Source organism: Panthera pardus, unplaced genomic scaffold, assembly GCF_024362965.1.
Source record: "Panthera pardus isolate Hobbes unplaced genomic scaffold, ASM2436296v1 HiC_scaffold_11, whole genome shotgun sequence".
In the NCBI taxonomy this organism is placed as follows: Eukaryota; Metazoa; Chordata; class Mammalia; order Carnivora; family Felidae; genus Panthera; species Panthera pardus.
This window is the reverse complement of record NW_026526666.1, coordinates 4,352,523-4,373,074: the sequence shown is the minus strand read 5'-3', so window position 1 is coordinate 4,373,074 and position 20,552 is coordinate 4,352,523. Positions and strand designations below refer to the sequence as shown.

Genomic DNA, 20,552 nt, shown 5'->3' with positions numbered 1-20,552 from the left:
ACCTCTCACCACAGGAGCCACAACCCCACAAAATGGAAGGCACAAGTTCATTTCCTAAGTTCTGGGCCTGCTCCACAGAGGCCAAAGATTTCCCTCATCTCTAGCAAAGCCATCCCTAGAGTTCTGGCCACTGACTCACTGCCTCCACCCCCACCTCCACCCCTCCCCGACCCTTCACAACTGAGAATACCGCGGCTGGGCTTTCGAAGAAGGAGAGCTCACAGATCTTACACGTCTAGGTTTGAGTTGTCCAAGCGAAAACATTCCTCTTACCCCATTTCTCATAGATCAGTACTTCTCATGTGATCTCAGTATGAAAGTCTGGACTGGGTATAATCTCTGAGAACAGGAAGTCTCACTTCAGAGCCTTCCTTCCCTCGATCAAGACAGAAGTTTTGATAAAGATTATTTGATTTAGTTGATTTTACTATCCCTCAGCTGTTTTCCTTTTCCATCCCACCAAAACATCATACAGCATCCATTTTAGAGGTACTTACACACAATACTTAAGAACTTCTCTTAATGTTTATTTATTTTTGAGAGAGAGATTGACAGAGTGTGAGCAGGGGAGGGGCAGAGAGAGAGAGGGAGACACAGAACCCAAAGCAGGCTCCAGGCTCTGAGCTGTCAGCACAGAGCCTGACGTGGTGCTTGAATCCACAAACCACAAGATCATGACCTGAGCTGAAGTTGGATGCTCAACCAACTGAGCCACCTAGGGAACTTCTATCATGTAATTAACTCCATGGAACAACAACAGAAAAAGCCATAAACTTGACATGCCACTGATGGACATCACTCTGTGTTTGCTTCCAAACCTCCGTGTCCATTCAGATCAAGAGCATGTTGTTGTGATCAGAGTACTCAGGAGCTTGTGGCTGCCATGCTGAAGCAACTGGTCCACATCTTTTTCAGTAAAAAGAAAACCTAATAAAGTGAAGTTTACAAAGTATTTCTCTTCCTCCATGTTTTCACAAAGCTGCAAATAAAGACCTACACTCTGGAAAGCTGACAGTGCTTCCAGTTATTGACATTTTTCCCTTCTACTAGAAGCTTCATTTTAAAGAATTTTTATTTTTTATTAAAAAACATTTTTTTTAATTTATTTATTTTCGAGAGAGAGACCGAGAGACAGAGTGAGAGTGGGGGAGGGGCAGAGAGAGAGGAAGACACAGCATCCTAAGCACCTCCAGACTCTGACCTGTCAGCACAGAGCCCGATGTGGGACTCAAACTCACAAACTACAAGATCATGACCTGAGCCAAAGTGGATGCTTAACTGACTGAGCTACCCAGGTGCCCCTAAAGAACCTTTTAAGTGAAACTGGATGTGGAAGGTGTAAAAGCAAGGGGAAATGATGTACTTGCAAAGGAAAATCTGGAAGAATTCTTGTTTTATTTCATTTTTCTATTCTGAAGTTTTTCCCCAGTATAATATAAGCAATATTTATCAATGTGTAATTTCACTGTGGTTGCCCTAGAAAGTGAAACAGGACAACAGAATTAGGGTGAGGCATCCATTAAGCAATCAGGACCTTCCCACTTACACAAATCAGCAGACACTCAAGCCATTGCATTTATGCCTTGTTTGGAACCTAATGTAAATAGCACTGCATGCAGTGAGGCGTATTTCTTAAAATAGCAAACATTCCAGCGTTACCATGGAGAGATCTGACGTGGAGGTTAAGGCAAGAACACACTCTAAATGCTCAAGGCAGACGCTGAAAACCTTGCAGGGATTAGTAGCTCAGGCAGCTCCAGCCAACTTCATATAAGGAGATCTTTCTTAAAGAAGCTTTTCCGTATTCTCTTCTTAAGCTGATGAATGTTGAAGGTGGAGGCTCATTTATAAATCCTCATTCAACATCACTGTCTCCCAGACACAACCTTCATTGGTAACATATCTCAAAAACAGGCCTTACCATCTAAGGCAACCATAGTCCTGACCCTTTAGAGCAGCAAAGGAGGTAGAAAAATAAGGGATTTCATTACAGCTTCATCAGAAATATTTACTGAGCACTTACGATGCACAAAGTACTATAACGTGAAGGAAGAAGAACGCAAAGATGCATAAGGTTTAGCCTCTGCCTTCTAGAGATTATAGTCGAATTGAAAGGTAAGAAAACCACTAATGGCAACAAAATACAAAGCAGTAGAGAAAGAAAAAAACATTATGGACTGGGGTAGGCAGTGAAGATTCTGATCTGTAAGAAACGATTTTAATAAGAGATGAAAAGGAAAGGCATTTGTTTATTCATTTAGTCATTCAGTGATTATTTACTGATATCTAGAACATACCATTCAAAATACCTCAAAAGAAGCTATGGAACACATCAAGGAAACCAGGAGCTGCTTTTGAGAAAAGGTAAACAAAATTGATAAACATTTAGCCAGATTCATCCAAAATAAAAAAAGAGAGAGAGCAAGAATGGGAGGAGGGAGAGGAGGAGAGAGGCAAAGGACTCAAAAAAATAAAATCAAGAAAGAAGAAGGAAAGTAACAACTGATAAATACAAAGGATTATTTTGGATATTATGAAGTATTTACACCAACAAATTGGACAACGTCGAAGAAATGGATAAATTCCTAGAAACATATAACCTTCCAAAACTCAAGCAGGAAGAAATAGAAAATTTGAACAGACCAATTACTAGCAAGTAAATTGAATCAGCAAAAAAAAAAAAAAAAAAAAGAACACCTCCCAATAAACAAAAATCCAGGACCAGGTGATGTCACAGATGAATTCTACCAAGCATTTAAGGAAGAGTTAATTCTAGTCTCAAACTATCCCAAAAAATACAAAAGGAAGGAATGCCTCCATTCATTCTGTGAGGCCAGAATTACCCTGATACCAAAACCAGATAAAGACACTACAAAAAAAAGAAACTACAGGCCATTATCTCTGATGAACATAAATGCAAAAATCCTCAAGAAAATATTAACAAACTGAATCAAACAATGCATTTAAAAAAAAAAAAAAAACATTCACAGGGTGCCCGGGTGGTTCAGTCAGTTGGGCATCCAACTCAGGCTCAGGTCATGATCTTGTAGTTTGTGGACTTGGGCCCCATGTCAAGCTCTGTGCTGACAGCTCAGAGCCTGGAGCCTGCTTCAGATTTCATATCTCCCCTTCCCTCCACCTCTCCCCGACTCACACATGTGTGCATGTGCTCTCTCTCAAAAATACATAAACATTTAAAAAAATAATAAAATCATTCACCACTGCCAAATGGGGTTATTCCAGGATGCAAGAGTGGTTTTAATATTTGCAAATCAATGTGATACATAACATTAACAAGAAAAAGGATTACAAACCATATGATCATCTTAATAGATGCAGAAAAAGCATTTGACAAAGTACATCCATTCATGATAAAGACTCTCAATAAAGTAAGTTTAGAAGGAACGTACCTCAATATAATAAAGGCCATATATGAAAATCCCACAGCTAACATCATACTCAATGGTGAAAAACAGAGAGATTTTCCTCTAAGATCAGGAACAAGACACAGATGTCTACTCTCACCACTTCTATTCAATGTAGTATTGGAAGTCCTAGCTGCAAAACAGTCCTATTTATAATTGTACCAAAAATAATTAAATACCAAGAAATAAAATTTTATGATGATGAAGGAAATTGAAGATGACACAAATGGAAAGATATTCTATGCTCATGAATTGGAAGAACCAATATTGTTAAAATTTCCATAGTATCCATTGCATTGTATTAATGCAGCAACATTTTTCACAGAACTAGAACAAGTAATCTTAAAATTTGTATAGAATCACAGAAGATCCTGAATAGCCAAAGTAGATTTGAAAAGGATAAACGGGGGTGCCTGAGTGGCTCAGTCGGTTAAGTGTCCAACTCTTGGGCTGTTCCCTGCACTGGGATGCTTGGGATTCTATTTCTCCACCCCCCCTCCCCCCACCTTTCTGCCCCTTCCCTGCTTGCATTCACTCTCTCTCTCTCAAAATAAACTTTTAAAAAAAAGAAAGAAAAAGGTAGAAGTATCACAATCCCAGATTTCAAGATATATTACAAAGCTATAGCGATCAAAACAGTATGGTACTGGCACAAAAATAGACACCTAGATCAATGGAACAGAAGAGAGAGTCCAAATAATCTATGACAAAGTAGGCAAGAATATACAGTGGGGAAAAGACAGTCTCTTTACTAAATGGTGCTGGGAAAACTGGAAAGCTATACACAAAAGAATGAAACTGTGGACCACTTTAATGTACCATACACAAAAATAAACACTAAGTGTATTGAAGACCTAAATGTGAGACCTGAAACCATAAAAAGAAAAAAATGTAGAAGAAAACATAGGTAGTCATCTCTTTGACACTGGCCTTAGAAACATTTTCCTAGGTATGTCTCCTCAGGCAAGGGAAACAAAAGCAACATTAAACTATTGGGACAACACCAAAATCAAAAGCTTTTGGCACAACAAAGGAAACCATCAACAAAACAAAACATCAGCCTACTGAACGGGTGAAGGTATTTGTAAACGATATATTTAATAAGGGGTTAATATCTAAAATACATAAGGAATTTATACAACTCAACACACACAAAAAAAACCCCAAATAATCCAATTAAAAAATGGAGAGAGGACCTAAATATATATTTTTCCAAAAAAGACAGATGGCCAACAGACATAGGAAAAGATGCCCAACATCACTAATCATCAGGGAAATGCAAATCAAAACCACAATGAGGTATCACCTCACGCTTGTCAGAATGTCTAAACACAAATGACAGAATGTCAAAAACACAAGAGATAACAAGTGTTGGCAAGTGAGGATGTGGAGATAAAGGATCCCTTGTGCACTGTTGGTGGGAATGTAGGCTGGTGCAGTCACTGTAGAAGACAATATGGAGAGTCCTCAAAAAATTAAAAACTAGAATTACCATATGATCCAGTAATTCCGCTACTGGATATTTACCCAAAGAAAACAAAAACACTAATTCAAAAAGATAAATGCACCTCTTTGTTTATTGCAGCATTATTTACATTAGCTCAGATATGGAAGCAACCCATGTGTCCATCAATAGATGAATGGATAAAGAAGATATGGTATATAAATACAGTGGAATATTATCCAGCCATAAAAAATAATGAAATCTTGCCATGCAACAACATGAATGAACCTAGAGGGTTTTATGCTACTTGAAATGAGTTAGGGCTGCTGGGGTGGCTCAGTTGGTTGGGCATCCAGCTCGGGCTCAGGTCATGATCTCATGGCTCATGAGTTCAAGCCCCGCATTGGGGAGCCAGCTTCAGATTCTGTGTCTCCCTCTCTCTCTCTGCCCCCCCGCCCCCACTCATGCTCTGTCTCTCAAAAATAAATAAACATTAGGAAAAAAAAAAAGAAATGAGTCAGAGAAAGGCAAGTACCATATGATTTCACATATATGTGGAATCTAGAAATAAAACAAAAAAACAGACCCATAAATACAAAGAACATTTAGTAGTTGCCAAAGTGAGAGAGGTGAGGGGATGGCAAAACAGGTGAAGGGGATTAAGAAATACAAACTTCTAGTTATAAAATAAGTGAGCCACAGAGATGAAAAGTATGGCATAGGGAAGACAGTCAATAATATTGTAATAATGTTGTATGGTGACAGATGGTGACTATACTTATTGTGAGCATTGAATAATGTATAGAATTGTCGAATCACCATTTTGTACACCTGGAACTAATACAACGTTGCATGTCAACTATATTTCAATCATAAATATTTTTAAAATATTTAGAAGGAGAAAGGCAGAGGTGTGCCTGGGTGGCTCAGTAGGTTAAGTTTCCAACTCTTGATTTCAGCTCAGGTCATGATCTTGCATGGATTTGAGCCCTGCGTTGGGCTCTGCACTGACAGTGTGGAGTCTGCTTGGGATTCTCTCTCTTCCTCTCTCTATGCCCCTCCCCTCTTTCTCTCTGTCTCTCAAAATAAATAAATAAGCTTAAATTAAATTAAAAAAGAAAAAAGAAAGGCAGAGCCTTTCCCTGTAAGGAGCTTGCATCTCAATTAAGGGAGATAAATTACGAAGTAACCAAACAAATAGCTAATTGTAAATTACAGTAAGTACTTTCAAGAAAACAAAGAGCAGGGACTAACCAACTTTTTCTGTAAAAGGCCAGATAGTAAATAATTTAGACCTTGCAGGCCATAAGGTTTCTGCCACTGTAGCACAAAAATAGCCATACACAATACATAAATGAATTGGCATGGCTGTTCCAATAAAATTTTATTTACAAAAACAGGGGATGAATTTAGCCCACAGTTCATAGTTTGTTGACCCCTAATAGAGAATTAGGAGGAATGGGTAGGGCCATTATAGGTAAGGGGATGATGGTAATTTTGAGGTGTCTCTGACACATCATTTGCAGATACAAATATGTCGTTGGCTACTTCAGAGTTGAACTCAGAGGAAAATTTTGGGATAAGATACAAATGGAAAGTTACTGGTTTAAAGATGGAAAAGGATAAGATGATATTGAAAGAGAATTAAAATAGGGAGGTGAAAAGGTCTAGGACTGAGCCCCAATGAACACCTACAGAAGGTACAAAGTAGATGTGACTCTTAGCTCACAAATTCGGTCATGCAGGATTTATCACATTTCTTTACTTTCTTTAAATCAATTTAATGTTACCCTGAGTCCCAGTCCTAATCAGGCTAATTCAGTTTCATCCGTTTGGTACATATTCCTCCCCACTCTCTCATTTACGTTAAGGTGAAGGTTCCCAGGATTTATCAGGTGCCAAAGCATCAAGTCATTACTCTTCCCATTGGTCCACCACTGAAGTTCCCCTGCCCCAGCAAGCATGGTTCTGCCAGCTCTAACAGCTTGTTATATTAGAGGCTTTTATGGAGCCAGAACCCCTTGACCTAGAGTCTAGCCTCTCTAAGTCACCCATTGCCTTCTCCCCACCCAGGTCCTGCTGCTTCCCTGGGGGCACTAATATGGAATGGAGGTGGATCGCTGTTACTCTCTGATCCCCAGTCTCCTGATCTGGGTGAAATCTGACCCCGTCCTTTTCTGTTGCCCTCAAAGACATTTCTTTTTCTTCTCTTCCCCACTGGGACACCTGACTTAATCTTCTCAGTTGGTTTACAATTTTATTAAAGTCAGGAAATGCATTTGACTTCAGCCTCTGCTCTTTGCTCTGCAAAAATTCCTGAGTTAATTAAATGGTAAGGGCCTGACCTTCAGATTAGATGAGGGAGGCAGGGCACACAGGCAACAACACAATTTATATCCTGTCACCATATTATTAGGAAAGGAGTATGAGATGTAGCTGAAAAGTAGATTAGAATCTTTCTGTAGAGATATTGAAATGCCAAGCTGAGGGTTTAGGACTTCATCCTATAGGTAATGGACAATGATGGATCTTTACCATGAATGTCCTGGAAACCGTATGGAGGATGATTAGAGGGGCATAAGCTTCTAAGCCTATGTGACATCGTTCAAAAGTTGTAGGTTTCAAGAACCTGAAATAGAAAATGTAGTGAAAACGCGAAGCAACATTTCTGAATGTGCTAGAGATGTTCAGAAAAAGGATCCCAATTTAGTGTTTAGCTCAATAGGGAAGGATTTTGAGGAGCCAAAGGTAACAACTCAGAAGTTTACAAGTCCACTCAGTTACAGGAAATGATATGGCTGACCTTATCTTTCCTGCTGATCTCTCTCTAGCTTTTGACAATGTTAACCACTGCTCTCATTCTTAAAACCCTGTCCCCAGCTCACCTGTGCTTTGATTGCAGAAGAGCCCCACTTAGTTATTTTTCACTTAGTTTTCTCAGTCACCTAAACTCAGCATGTTCCTAATCAGATTTTTCATTACCTTTTTACAGATGAACTCAACTCTCACATTTCTATTCATTTAGACCATGTTTTCTACCAGTCTTTGACACAAAAACCCTTATCTCCTATATTGTTTCTTTTCCTTCATCCTCTCTACATCAAGTCCCGCTGTTCAGTCCTTTAAAATAATTCTTATTTACCACTTTTTTCCATTTCTTTTTTCTTTTAAGTTTAGTTATTTATTTTGAGAGAGAGAGAGAGAGAGCACGCACACAAATGGGGATGGGCAGAGGGTAAGAGAGAGAGAGAATCTCAAGCAGGCTTCTGTCAGCACAGAGGCCAATGTGGGGCTCAATCTCACCAATCATGAGACCATGACCTGAGCTGAAATCAAGAGTTGGATGCTTAACCAACTGAACCACCTGGGCGCCCCTTTCTTTCCATTTCTACACCAGACTTTTTATATTACCCCACATGTGAATAACTGCAATGGCTTTTTAGCAGGTCTTCCTGTAACCATCCCAAAATCTGAAATTCCCTGAAATTCCAATCCATCCTGTTGCCTGGCTAATTTTCCTACAATGAAGTTTTCACCATGCCATTCTCTGCTCAAGTCTGTAACATTAAGTCTAAATTCTTTTGCGTTTGCCAAACATTAAATTCTAGTTGCCAAGGGGAACCTGAGTGGCTGAGTCGGTTGAGTGTCCTAACTTCAGCTCAGGTCATGATCTCATGGTTTGTGAGTTTAAGCCTCACATCAGGCTCGCTGCTCTCAGCACAGAGTCTGCTTCGGATTCTCTGTCCCCCCCTCTCTCTCTGTCCCTCCCCTGCTCGTGCTCTCTCTCTCTCAAAAAAAACCTTTAAAAAAAAATTCTAGTTGCCAAGACTTACATAGCACCACAGAAAGTGTCTGGCTTACAGTTGGCTCTTCATACGTGTTCTTTAAATGACCAATTATAGAGGATAAGTTGTATAAAGTAGGATGAACCAGGCCATTCAGATGCCCCTTGAAATCTCCAACATCTCCCTATGGGCTAGCACTGTATCTAACCCACTTCTAAGACTATTGATGATGCTCTTTTCTTTTTCTGGAGTCCTATGTAAGACCCATCTCAAGTGCCATTCTTGTCCCCTTCAACTATACCAGCACACACCAATCTCAACTTTTTCTGCATTCACGATGAGTTTGTCAGTACCATTTCATTTACCAATCAACTGTACTAATTTTAGCATGCACATTTTCTCCCCTTCAACTAAACTGAGAGCTCACGGAAGACAGAGAAAAGACATACTGAGTTTGCACAAATTCTTGCTCATTGGTTGATTGACTTAATATATACTTTAAAATTCACTTAAACAGCTATAGGTATTTAATAACTTAACTTGAAAGACTCTGTTTACTATTTCAAGATGGATTCTGCCGATGACGGTATTACTGCAATTTGTAGTTGAACTGGAAATCTCCTGGTTTTGAAACAAGTGTTCCAAAATGCTGTGGGTTTTTTTGGTTTTTTTTTTAATGTTTGTTTATTCTTGAGAGAACACGAGCAGGGGAGGGGCAGAGAGAGGGAGACACAGAATCTGAACCAGCTCCAGACTCCAAGCTGTCAACACAGAGCCTGACGTGGGGCTCAAACCCACAAACCCTGAGATCATGACTTGAACCGCTTAACCGACTGAGCCACCCAGGCACCCCCAAAATGCTGTATTTTTTTAATTACTGCAAAGCATGATTGCTTGTGGCTTCTTAAAGATTTCCAACCATCACAGGGAAACCATGTACATGCTTGTGTTACCATAAATCCTAACTGGCTTTACTTTGATATTCTTGCATTTCCTCATCTGCTTTAGCCTCTCTGCCAGAATCACTTTTTTTTTCGGCATAGTTTTTAGTAATTAGAACAGCTATTTCCAATGTCATAATTAGAGTAATGAAACCTAACACAACTGTTTGGGACATGGGGATTTTCCACCTCCCTGATTCTCTTGGAAACACCTTACCAGCCCAGAATTAGGTCTCAGAAGCACTCCAACATAGGAGTTACAAAAGTGGCAATGGTTCCAAGAGATACTTCCCAGGCCCCAAAATCTAGAGATCAAAATGGAGATCGTGCAAAAGATCTCTACCATATTACTACTTAGGAATTTTGTTTCAAATGAGAATGTAGTTCCCTAAATCCAACAGTCTGTAAGTAGTTCTTCATTGATAGGTTTTTCCATTTATCTACAGAACTTCTGATCTTTGGATTGAGATTTTTCTGAATACAGTTTAGGATAGTTTTAATTCAGTGGTTTTCAAAGTGTGATTCCCAGACGCAGCATCAGCAGGACCCAAATTTGTTAGGAATGCAAATACTTGGGCCCCACCCCAGGCAAACTGAATCAAAAACTCTAGGAAGTAGGTCCCAGCAATCTATTTTATCACACCCTCCAGGGTGTGAAGCCAGAGGCTGAAAACTACAGTTTAAATTCAACATGTTTACTTTGTAGAGTAGGAAATTAAGGGCCAGCGACTAATGACTTCACTAGGACATATAGGTGGTAAGGGCTGTGAATGCATTTATCAATGTATTTTGAGGGCAAACTGCTGATATATAAAATTAATTTAATTCATAACAGCTTATCATAATATATCAAATTTTTATTACATAACTTTAATAAGTTTTAGAAGTAATTATCCTATTCTAAATCACCTCAGAAGCTCTAAGTCTCACCTTAACAGTATGCTTCAATCATATGTGTGGTGTGCATATGCATATAAAATAATATTTTTTAAAGTTCATATGATAGACACTATAAAGTTTTGAATTTGCAGTTGGGCTTTTTATAGAATTTTTTGCTAGACTGTATTTTATTTAACCACTTTTGAAAGCTATTCTTATGATAAAATGGAGGTTACTTCCTACCAAAGAAATCTCTCAGATTAAAAGTTTATGGGTAATACATACTTTATATTTAGTTCCTCTTTTTTACTTTTTAATGAACTATTCTAACATATATGTAAAATCTATAGATCTCAGAGTTGTAATTGTACAACTGAGAATTGTACACATCATGTACACATCACCCAAAACAAGATAGAGAATATTTTCATCACCCCAGAAAATTCCTTTGTGCCCCTCTGCAGTCAATTCTTACCCTGTCTCATCCCTCATAACCACTTTCTGCACTTCTATCACTATGGTTTCAATTTTTCTTGTTGTTAGGCTTAAAATAAATGGAATCACACAGAATGTATTGACTTGTATATGGCTTGTTTCACTTAATATGCTTTTGAGATTCATTCATGTTGTGGGTATCAGAATTTTTTACTGCTGATTAGTATTGTACAAATATATCAAAATGTGCTTATCTTACCTATTTCTTAGTAACAATTTTTGTCTTATCACAAAAACAATTCATGCTGAATATAGAAAATTATAGAATACAAATGAGGGAAGAAGAAGATAAGTATCCATAATTCCACCCTCCAGACATAATCACCATTTAATAACTTGTTTATCCTCTTTGAATCTTTATATAAGTTGTCCACATATATAATACATGTAGTTATTATATATATTACAAAAATTCTCATTTTAGATTCAAGTTTTTACTACTTAGACTCTGATGTTAGTGTGTTAAATAGGCACAAGTCTTTGTTTAGAATATTTTCCAATTAAAAAAAATTAAAAATTATACATGAATACACATTTATTTCCAACAATTCAAATGACAATGATATATATGAAAAAAGTAAATGTTAGTATCCAACCGCCAATTTTACTTCCCTTCTCATAGGTAGCCAGTGTTAACTAAATACAAATTTTAAAAAAAATTTTTTTAAATGTTTATTTATTTTTGACAGAGAGAGAGAGACCGAGCATGAGTGGGGGAGGGGCAGAGAGCAAGGGAGACAGAATCCAAAGCAGGCTTCAGGCTGTGAGCTGTCAGCACAGAGACCGATGCGGGGCTTGAACTCACAGACTGCAAGATCATGTCCTGAGCCAAAGTTGGACGCCCAACCGACTGAGCCACCCAGGCATCCCAACTAAATACAAATTTTGACCAAGATGATATTTATAAGGACCATGAAGTGCTGAATTTATTATCACATTTTTTTCTAAGTTTGTTCTTTTCTTTTTTTTTTAATGTTTATTTTTAAGAGAGAGAGAGAGAGACAGAGACTGAGTGCGAGCAAGGGAGGGGTAGAGAGAGAGGAAGACACAGAATCCAAAGCAGGCTCCAGGCTCTGAGCTGTCAGCACAGAGCCCGAAGTGGGGCTCGAACCCATGAACTGTGAGATCATAACCTGAGCTGAAGTCGGACGCCTAACCGACCAAGCCACCCAGGCATTCCTCTAAGTTTTATTTCTTAATTTTTATGTACAAGTTTTGTTATCTATACACCAGTGATCTTTTAGTGGGGATGAAATTATATAATACCAAATGCTCACATTAGGACCAGTTCTAGTATTATATAGTTTGCTATCCACTTCAAAATAATGGTTTTTAAATATTTTTTCTAAGCGTGAATAGAGTGCTATCTTCGAATTTTCTGATTGTTGAGTGGATTTATTCCTATCTGTTGTTGGAAGCTTAGATATGTATAGCTCTCTGTATGTTGATCTTTACTGACAGATAGCAAACGTCTATTCAATGATAAATTGCCTTTTCTCCATTTATACTGGTTTGTACTTCTACACCAAGCTACTTATATATTGTCATTAAAGTTTAGAGACTATCAATCAGATGCAAAATCTTACTAAGGAATAGAAAATAATACAAAGTATTATTTAATTTACTCCTGAAAAGCACTTTGTTTCATTATTTCGTTTCTTTTTGAATGTTTAGAGACAGAGAGAGAGAGGGAGACAGAGGATCCAAAGTGGGCTCTGTGCTGACAGCAGAGAGCCCCATATGAGGTTTGAACTCAGGTACTGAGATCATGAGCTGAGCCAAAGCTGGCCACTTTGACTGACTGAGCAGGCGCCCCAATTACTTTGTTTCATGAGTATTTTCCTCAGTAGGAAAATGTGGCTGGCATCGACAATCGAAGATGAGGACTTAACTTATGTCTTAATTTGTACTTTTATGGACCTTTGCATTCTTTCAGCTCTTTAGAACTATACTTAAGACAGAGTACAACAGGGTATAGTCCTGGCAGGCAGGCTGTTAGGGAAGTCCAGAAACTCCTTGTCTCTCTATAGATCACTACAGATCCCAAAGATTGTTGTTTACTTTCTTTTGACTTTGAAGCTCATATACCCAGAGGCAGGCAAAAATGTAGCTGTAATTGAGTTTTCCTTGGAAGTCTATTTTACATTCTTGGTTTTTAGGGCCAGAACATGCATATTTTAAGTGAAATAACATATGCAAAGTTCTATAGCTCCTCCAAACTCACAGATCAAAGGACTCTCCTTAAGATGGAGGTACTAAGATTTTGTTTTGGTGATTAAGAGAACAATAAAATCTTATGTGTGCAAAGCCCCATAAAGTTTTAAAATTATTTTAAAATATTTCCATTATTATCATATTGAAATAATAGTATAAGCTATTATTTAACGAGCAAAGTACTGTTAAAACACTTCTAAATCATTTCCTTTAATTCTCCATAAGAAGTTTGGAGGCCTGTTCAGAGTTCTTATTAGGAGTTATGGGCTCTGTCCTAGAGACGAGGTTCAGAAATACTTAAAACTGTTGCTGCCCTTAACCTCTCACAAGGCCAAGCCAGTATTTTTGTAACTGGGAAATGTCCTGCTGTTGGGGGACTCCAGGTGATCCGCTGGGGCTGTTTTTCTTCCTGTCCGGTGTCTGCAACGCCTCTTAAGCCAACAAGGGAAATCTTTATTATAAATGGAAGTTGATACCTCCTACTCGGGAGCTCCAGCTTCCCCCCACTGTGCACATTCTAAGTTCTGTATCCAAGGGTAGGGTGACAACTGTATATGGTTGAATAAGACGGGGTACCTACTGAAGTCAGTGAAATTTTCAGCCCTAATTCTGCAGAGATCAGTACTGACATTCTGTACTCTTGCTCAAAGAAGCTAGGTCTTTCGTTGTAAAGTTTATGTACCCTCCCCACCCCCCAAATAGGGACTGCAGTCCACCTGAACCTGAAAGAGAATTTGGTGATGGTAATCTATTCTCAGGTGTCTACATTCTTGAAAAAGCCCATTCTTAAAAGTCATGGTTCACCAGCTGCATTCACGTGGTATGGGCTGGACTGTTTTTCGGATGACTGCTTTGTGTCCTCTCTTGATTTCTTTTCTAAAAAAGGTCAAATCGTCCAGCAGTGCTAAACCCACGGCCCGCCCCCAACACTGCAAGGAAGAGAAATACTTGATCTCTTTTCTAGATACTCCCAAAGTCGAGATAGAGGTTGAATTGAGCCTCCTAAAATCCGCCCTAACTGCCACCTCTGGTTTGTCAACCCCGTCTCCCCGCCCGCCGCCGCTGTAAACCCGAGGGGCCTTTTAATCCCGGCACCAGCCTGGGTAGGGGAGAGGTGGGGCTGCAGGCGGGAGGGAGGCGACGCGCAGCGGTACCTAGTGGCGCTGCTGGGCTGCTCCATCCAGAGTACGTGGCGCTACCCGTGGAGAGAGGGGGAGGGAATTCAACTTTCTCCTCCCAACGCAGATCTTCGGGTCATCCCGCTGGGGCAGGAGGGGAGGATCCATGAGAGGACTGGTGCCCGCGTCGGGTGAAACCTCAGCAGATGAAAGCAGTCTGGCAGTGGCCAGCGCCGGTCCTGCTCTCCACGAGTACCCGCTGCGAACTAGGTCTCCGTTTCAGCGCGAGGAGCTGCGACCCGACTGGGGGTGAGGGGGGACGCACTCGCTACCGCGCATGCGCACAGTCGGGAGCTGGCGGCCCGACTACAGCTCCCAGAGGAACCCGCCGCTGGCCGCGGGAGCCGAGCCGCTGGCGCCATCTTGAAATCTGATCCTTGATCTCCGAGTCTTTGCGTCAGCAGCAGGGTGCTGCTCTTGTACGGCGAACCCAGCCTGCTAAAAGGGAGGACGTTGGGGACGCGGCGGCTGGCGGGAGAGAGAGACGGAGGAGACATGGCTGGTTGCGAGCGCGGCCTGCGCTGCTGTCACTCAGCATCCCCTTAAGGCGTTTTTTACGCCCGCCCCCTTTCCGAGGGGCGGGGCGGGGCTGCCCACCCTGGTACCCGGAGCCCGCGCGCGGGTGGCAGAGGTGTGCCCCTGCAGCGTGGGGACCCCACCGGACTGTGCCATGCCCGCCGGAGGCCACGGAAGAGGGAGACGCCGCGCAACCAAGTGCCAGTGAGTGAACAGGCTGCAGCCGCCTCCGGGAACCTTGGCAACTGCTGAGAGAGAAGATGAAGGAGGTTTGCAGGATCTGTGCCCGGGAGCTGTGCGGAAACCAGCGGCGCTGGATCTTCCACACGGCATCTAAGCTCAACCTCCAGGTTCTGCTTTCGCATGTCCTGGGCAAGGATGTGTCCCGGGATGGCAAAGCCGAGTTTGCTTGCAGCAAGTGTGCTTTCATGCTTGATCGGATCTATAGATTCGACACCGTTATTGCCCGGATCGAAGCTCTTTCTATTGAGCGCTTGCAAAAGCTGCTGCTGGAGAAGGACCGCCTCAAGTTCTGCATTGCTAGCATGTATCGCAAGAATAACGACGACTCTGTCACGGAAACCAAGGCAGGGAATGGGACGGTTGACATTTCCGGCTTACCTGATGTCAGATACTCTGCACTGCTCCAGGAAGACTTTGCCTATTCAGGGTTTGAGTGTTGGGTAGAAAATGAGGATCAGATTCAGGAGCTCCACAGCTGCCATGCTTCGGAAGGTCCTGGAAACCGACCCAGGAGATGCCGTGGTTGTGCAGCTTTGCGGGTTGCTGATTCTGACTATGAAGCCATTTGTAAGGTGCCTCGAAAGGTGGCCAGAAGTATCTCGTGTGGCCCTTCTACCAGGTGGTCCACCAGCATTTGCACTGAAGAACCAGCGTTGTCTGAAGTGGGGCCACCGGATTTACCAAGTACAAAGGTACCCCCAGATGGAGAAAGCATGGAGGAAGGGACACCGGGATCCTCAGTGGAATCTTTGGATGCAAGTGTGCAGGCTAGTCCTCCACAACAAAAGGATGAGGAAACCGAGAGAAGTGCAAAGGAACTTGCAAAGTGTGACTGTTGTTCAGAAGAGCAGGCTCCACAACATATGTGTAACCACAAGCTGGAGCTAGCTCTTAGCATGATTAAAGGTCTTGATTATAAGCCCATCCAGAGTCCCCCAGGGAGCAAGCTTCCTATTCCAGTGAAATCCAGCCCACCTGGAGCCAGGCCTGGCCATATCATGACAGATGGAGTTAGTTCCGGTTTCCTTAACAGGTCTTTGAAACCCCTTTACAAGACATCTGTGACTTATCCCTTGGAAATTTCAGACTTGCAGGAGCTGTGGGATGATCTCTGTGAAGATTATTTACCACTTCGGGTCCAGGTATACAAAATGGCTACATAACGCCTTTCTGATTATAGTTAGCTGGTCTCAGGCTTTACATGATTTCTGCCTGGGTGAAGGTTAATCTTCTACACTTGAGAAAACTAATCATTGAGCCCACTTTTGCTGCACCTTTGCTTGTGTCCCATTGTAGTGTATGTGGTTCACACTCAAAGAATTTGCTTTTCACAGTCCTTGTAATATTATTTATTGGCCTTCCTGTTAATTATCAAAATCACAGACCTTTTAAGACAAAAAGAGATTCCTAATTGACTTTTACCCTATAAAAAGACATTTAATCTTATATCTGGCACTAAACCTCTTACCTCCTTTTCTGTCCCCCCCCCGCTTCTTTTTGCTTTGTTTTCATTTTTAGATGTATAGATGTTTTCATTTATAATGATCAATGTTTTCTCACATTCCGTAAGGGAGTTCTCTAGTTCTCCCTAGAGCATCAAGTGTTCCATCCCAAAGGTTTATCTCAAACTGATTAGAGCATAGGGTAAAGGTTTGGGGAAAACCTGTTAATCCACCAAAGTATTATACTATCTGAGCAATATTTATAATAAGTATGCCATTTGAAAACTAATAATGACTTGTTCATAAAAGAAACTTTGGGAATTCAAGTGTTGTCATTAAAACCATTAAGGTGAAGGGGCACCTGGGTGGCTCGGTCGGTTGGGCGTCAGACTTCGGCTCAGGTCACGATCTCGTGGTCCGTGAGTTCGAGCCTCGCGTCGGGCTCTGTGCTGACAGCTCAGAACCTGGAGCCTGTTTCAGATTCTGTATCTCCCTCTCTCTGACCTTCCCCCATTCATGCTCTGTCTCTCTCTGTCTCAAAAATGAATAAACGTTAAAAAAAAATTTTTTTTTTAAATTAAAAAAAAAAAAACCATTAAGGTGAAAACTGTTCACAGCCTGTTTGCCCGCTGAACTCTATTAAGAGGATGTTTGACATTAAGAAAGGTTTCCTCTATTATTGGGTAATAGGAGTTTCATCCATTATACTCTTTAAATTTTTCTTTTAAGTTTATTTATCTTGAGAGAGAGCCTGAGCAGGGTAGGGGGCAGAGAGAGGGGGGAGAGAGAGCATCCCAAGCAGGCTCCACACTGTCAGCGCAAAGCCTGATGCAGGCAGGGCTTGAACTCATGAACTGTGAGATCTTGACCTGAGCGGAAATCAAGAGTTGGGTGTTTAACTAACTGAGCCCCTCAGGCACCCCCCCCATCATCCATTATACTCATGAATTTCTTAGTGACTAGAAGATGGTAGTTGATCTTAATGTGAGCTGTTTATTTCTGCCCAACTGATTTCATACCAACTTTTCAAGTTTAGTTATATTCAGGGACCCGACAGATGCTACTTTGTTTCTGCAGCAACAATGGACGCTAACTTCAGTTAACTTTGTAAAACATCTGGCACGTTCTACCCCGATAAATTTAGTGATACCATTACAAAAGCGGACAGTCCAGAAGGCATTTTGGAAAGCCTGCTACCAGTCAGCATCATCCCAGAAATCTAGAGCTTGATGATAAATGAGATTGTTGCTTGTCACTTAAAATTTTTGAAAAGTAGTTCTATTATAAATAAAATTTGCATCACAGTAAGAACTTAGCAGAAAAATAGAAATATTTTTAAATTTACGTACAGTAGTCAGAAACATCATATATGAAGTGTTATGAAAAAGGATGAATATCAAAAAGTTTTAAAATGTGTTTTCATTTGTATAAAATGTTTAGAATGCCTAGTGCTCTGCTTTGCATTCGTTTCTTAAAGTGGAGCTTTGAGATTGATCATTCTCAAGAGCACATTTAAACTATGGTGACTGTACCTTTAGGTCAAGACTGTACCTTTACTTCATTATATTTGGACATTGGAAAAAAAACAGACCTTTAAAACTGTAGTGTGTGACCTTTCTGCTATCAACCTGGCTTAGATTCTTTACTGTTTGTACAATAACAAAACAAGAGGAAAGAGAAAACATTCTGCTTGAAGAATCATGGCATTTAATTGTTGTGCCATTTTCTCCAGTAATTAAGGATGTGGGTGCAAATAGAATGATTAAATTGGGCTCAGGGTGTTTGTAAATAAAATGTGGATTTAGGACCCCTGACCTTTTGTTTAAGTCTGGTTGACTTTTAAGCTCCTTAAGGAGCCTTAAGGCTGGTGTGCTTTATGTCAGAACCAGAGCTAGTGGGACAAAGGCAGACCGCTCATTGTCTATTTCTCTGAACAAATGTGAAAAGAACAGAAGTAAATTTAAGTTACTTTTGGTAGCTCTGTTCTTAGCTTGTAGAAAGAAAAAACCCTGAAAGAAAAAAATTTTTTATTTAAATTCCACTGCAAATACAAAGAAAGACTCCTATCCTAAAAAGAAAGATTGTTCTGTAAGGTCATTTTGATTCCTTTGTTTAATCCTCCACTTAACCCATTCTGTGCACTATGAAATAGTTCATCAGAGTTCCTTCTGATTGCTTTTTTTCTTTCTCTTCTTTCTCGTATTAAAGAAAAATAGCAACCGTGTAGCTCTCTGGCTTACTAATTTTCTGGTATTATGCAAATTGACTCACTTGCTTTCCACAGAATTTATGCCCAAAAACCCAAGGTTGTTTAAATATCTAAAGAAAGGTTGAAGCTGGTAATTTCCTTCTTTATTGTGTGGCCCTGAACTAGAAGAGCGGTGATAGGAGGGGTGTGGTCGATTAGTAAACCTCAATTTAGTTCTGGCTCCTGTGCAATTTCCTTTTCTATCTAAATTCAAAGAGCAGGAGATCTTTGCTTTAAGTCTTGCAATGCCTGGGTCTGCCCCTGTGTGACTATGGTAATTTATCCTTCTCACTGTTTGGCTACAGAACCTAGATCAGACTCTTTGGAAGGTATAAACATTAGATGCTGGTCAAAGATTAGGCCTTTAATTTTATGCTAGTTGATGGTTCTTTTGTATCTCCTCTTATTAACAATAGGATAGAAAACCACAGCAGTTAAAGATCTAGGACTTGGTATTGTGAGGACTAGCAAGTGCCAAGAAAAATGTTGTTAACCCAGAAGATCTAAATAACTGCCTTTTTAGCCCAAAGGTCATACATTATGCAACATCAGGCCTGGAAGCAATTCTCTTTTCTGATGCTGGAAAGCATTTGTCCCAAATAAGTCAAAAGCAGCTTAATTTAAAATTACATTATTATTATGATATGATTTTAGTAACCAGTGGTCTGGAAATTAGCAATGAGTCAGCCAAATCGAGCATTACTGATTTCAGGCTTTATAAAATCATCTTAGGAATGATTGGTTTCTGTATTTGATATTTCACAAGAATTCATTAGGAGCTTGTTAACTCAGGGGACTTTGCTAAGTGCTCTTTTGGCAGACTATTATCTGAAAAGACAGTTTTCTGAGATGAAGATTGAATAATCTTTCTGAGATTATTTAATAAAAAAGTTATGAATAAGGAAGAAACAAATATCTTCAGGTCACTGCATTACATTTACAGAATTAAGGATTTCCTACAATTATTTTTTAATTTTTTTTTTTTAACGTTTATTTATTTTTGAGACCGAGAGAGACAGAGCATGAACGGGGGAGGGGCAGAGAGAGAGGGAGACACAGAATCTGAAGCAGGCTCCAGACTCTGAGCCATCAGCCCAGAGCCCGATGCGGGGCTCGAACTCACGGACCGTGAGATCGTGACCTGAGCTGAAGTCGGACACTTAACCGACTGAGCCACCCAGGCGCCCCTTCCTACAATTATTAATGCCAAGCTGGGTTCAGATGAGACACAGACTCATTATGTACTATTCTATGGCATTCTTTGGCTTTAAAGTTGCTGATGAAATGTCGCTATTAAATATCTATCTAGTCTTATTTCTAAAGAGTCACGGAAGGATTAGAGCATTGGACTGGAAATTAGGACTGTTGTTGATTGTGTTTGTTTCTAGTCTTGTTCTCTTACTAAACACAAACTTTTGGTCCCTACAACATTGCAGACATTATGGTAGGCAATGGGTTTACAGAGATGGAAGATACATTCCCAGCTCCAGTGCATCTGGTTTAACTGGATCCTTTTCCTGATTTCCTGTGTAACTTCGGACGTTACTTACCTGCTCTAAGTTTCCATGTAAAATGGGATTAGACCACATGGTTAGTTTGTATAGTTTCTTTGCCCTGCGGAACTGAGGAGCCAGGTTTTGTAGAGAATGTTTTATCATTAAATAAATGATAAAATTATTTATTTATCAGTTAGAATTGTGAATATCTGTTCACATAGTTACCTCTCCCAGGGTGTGACCTAA

The 20,552-nt window shown here is 40.4% G+C and overlaps 1 protein-coding gene and 1 long non-coding RNA gene across 25 annotated transcripts in view; both read left to right on the top strand.

Annotated features, from left to right (window-relative positions):
• Nucleotides 1-20,552, top strand: part of PDE4DIP (phosphodiesterase 4D interacting protein) — a 219,141-nt gene that overhangs the window by 123,255 nt on the left and 75,334 nt on the right. For 2 of the 24 annotated variants that reach the window (XM_053890523.1, XM_053890569.1), the window contains exon 1: nucleotides 14,409-16,262. The exons of 19 other annotated variants lie outside the window; for them this stretch is intronic. In XM_053890523.1, coding sequence (XP_053746498.1) covers nucleotides 15,138-16,262 — 1,125 coding nt within the window. In that variant the 5' untranslated portion in view covers nucleotides 14,409-15,137. Of the gene's footprint in view, nucleotides 1-14,408; nucleotides 16,263-20,552 lie in introns of those variants that run through there. 3 more of the 24 variants (XM_053890568.1, XM_019458037.2, XM_053890512.1) reach the window with 2 other exon arrangements.
• On the top strand, nucleotides 16,271-18,786 carry LOC128773505 (uncharacterized). Its single transcript, XR_008417813.1, has 2 exons — nucleotides 16,271-16,911; nucleotides 17,163-18,786. It is a non-coding gene; the product is annotated as an uncharacterized LOC128773505 (long non-coding RNA).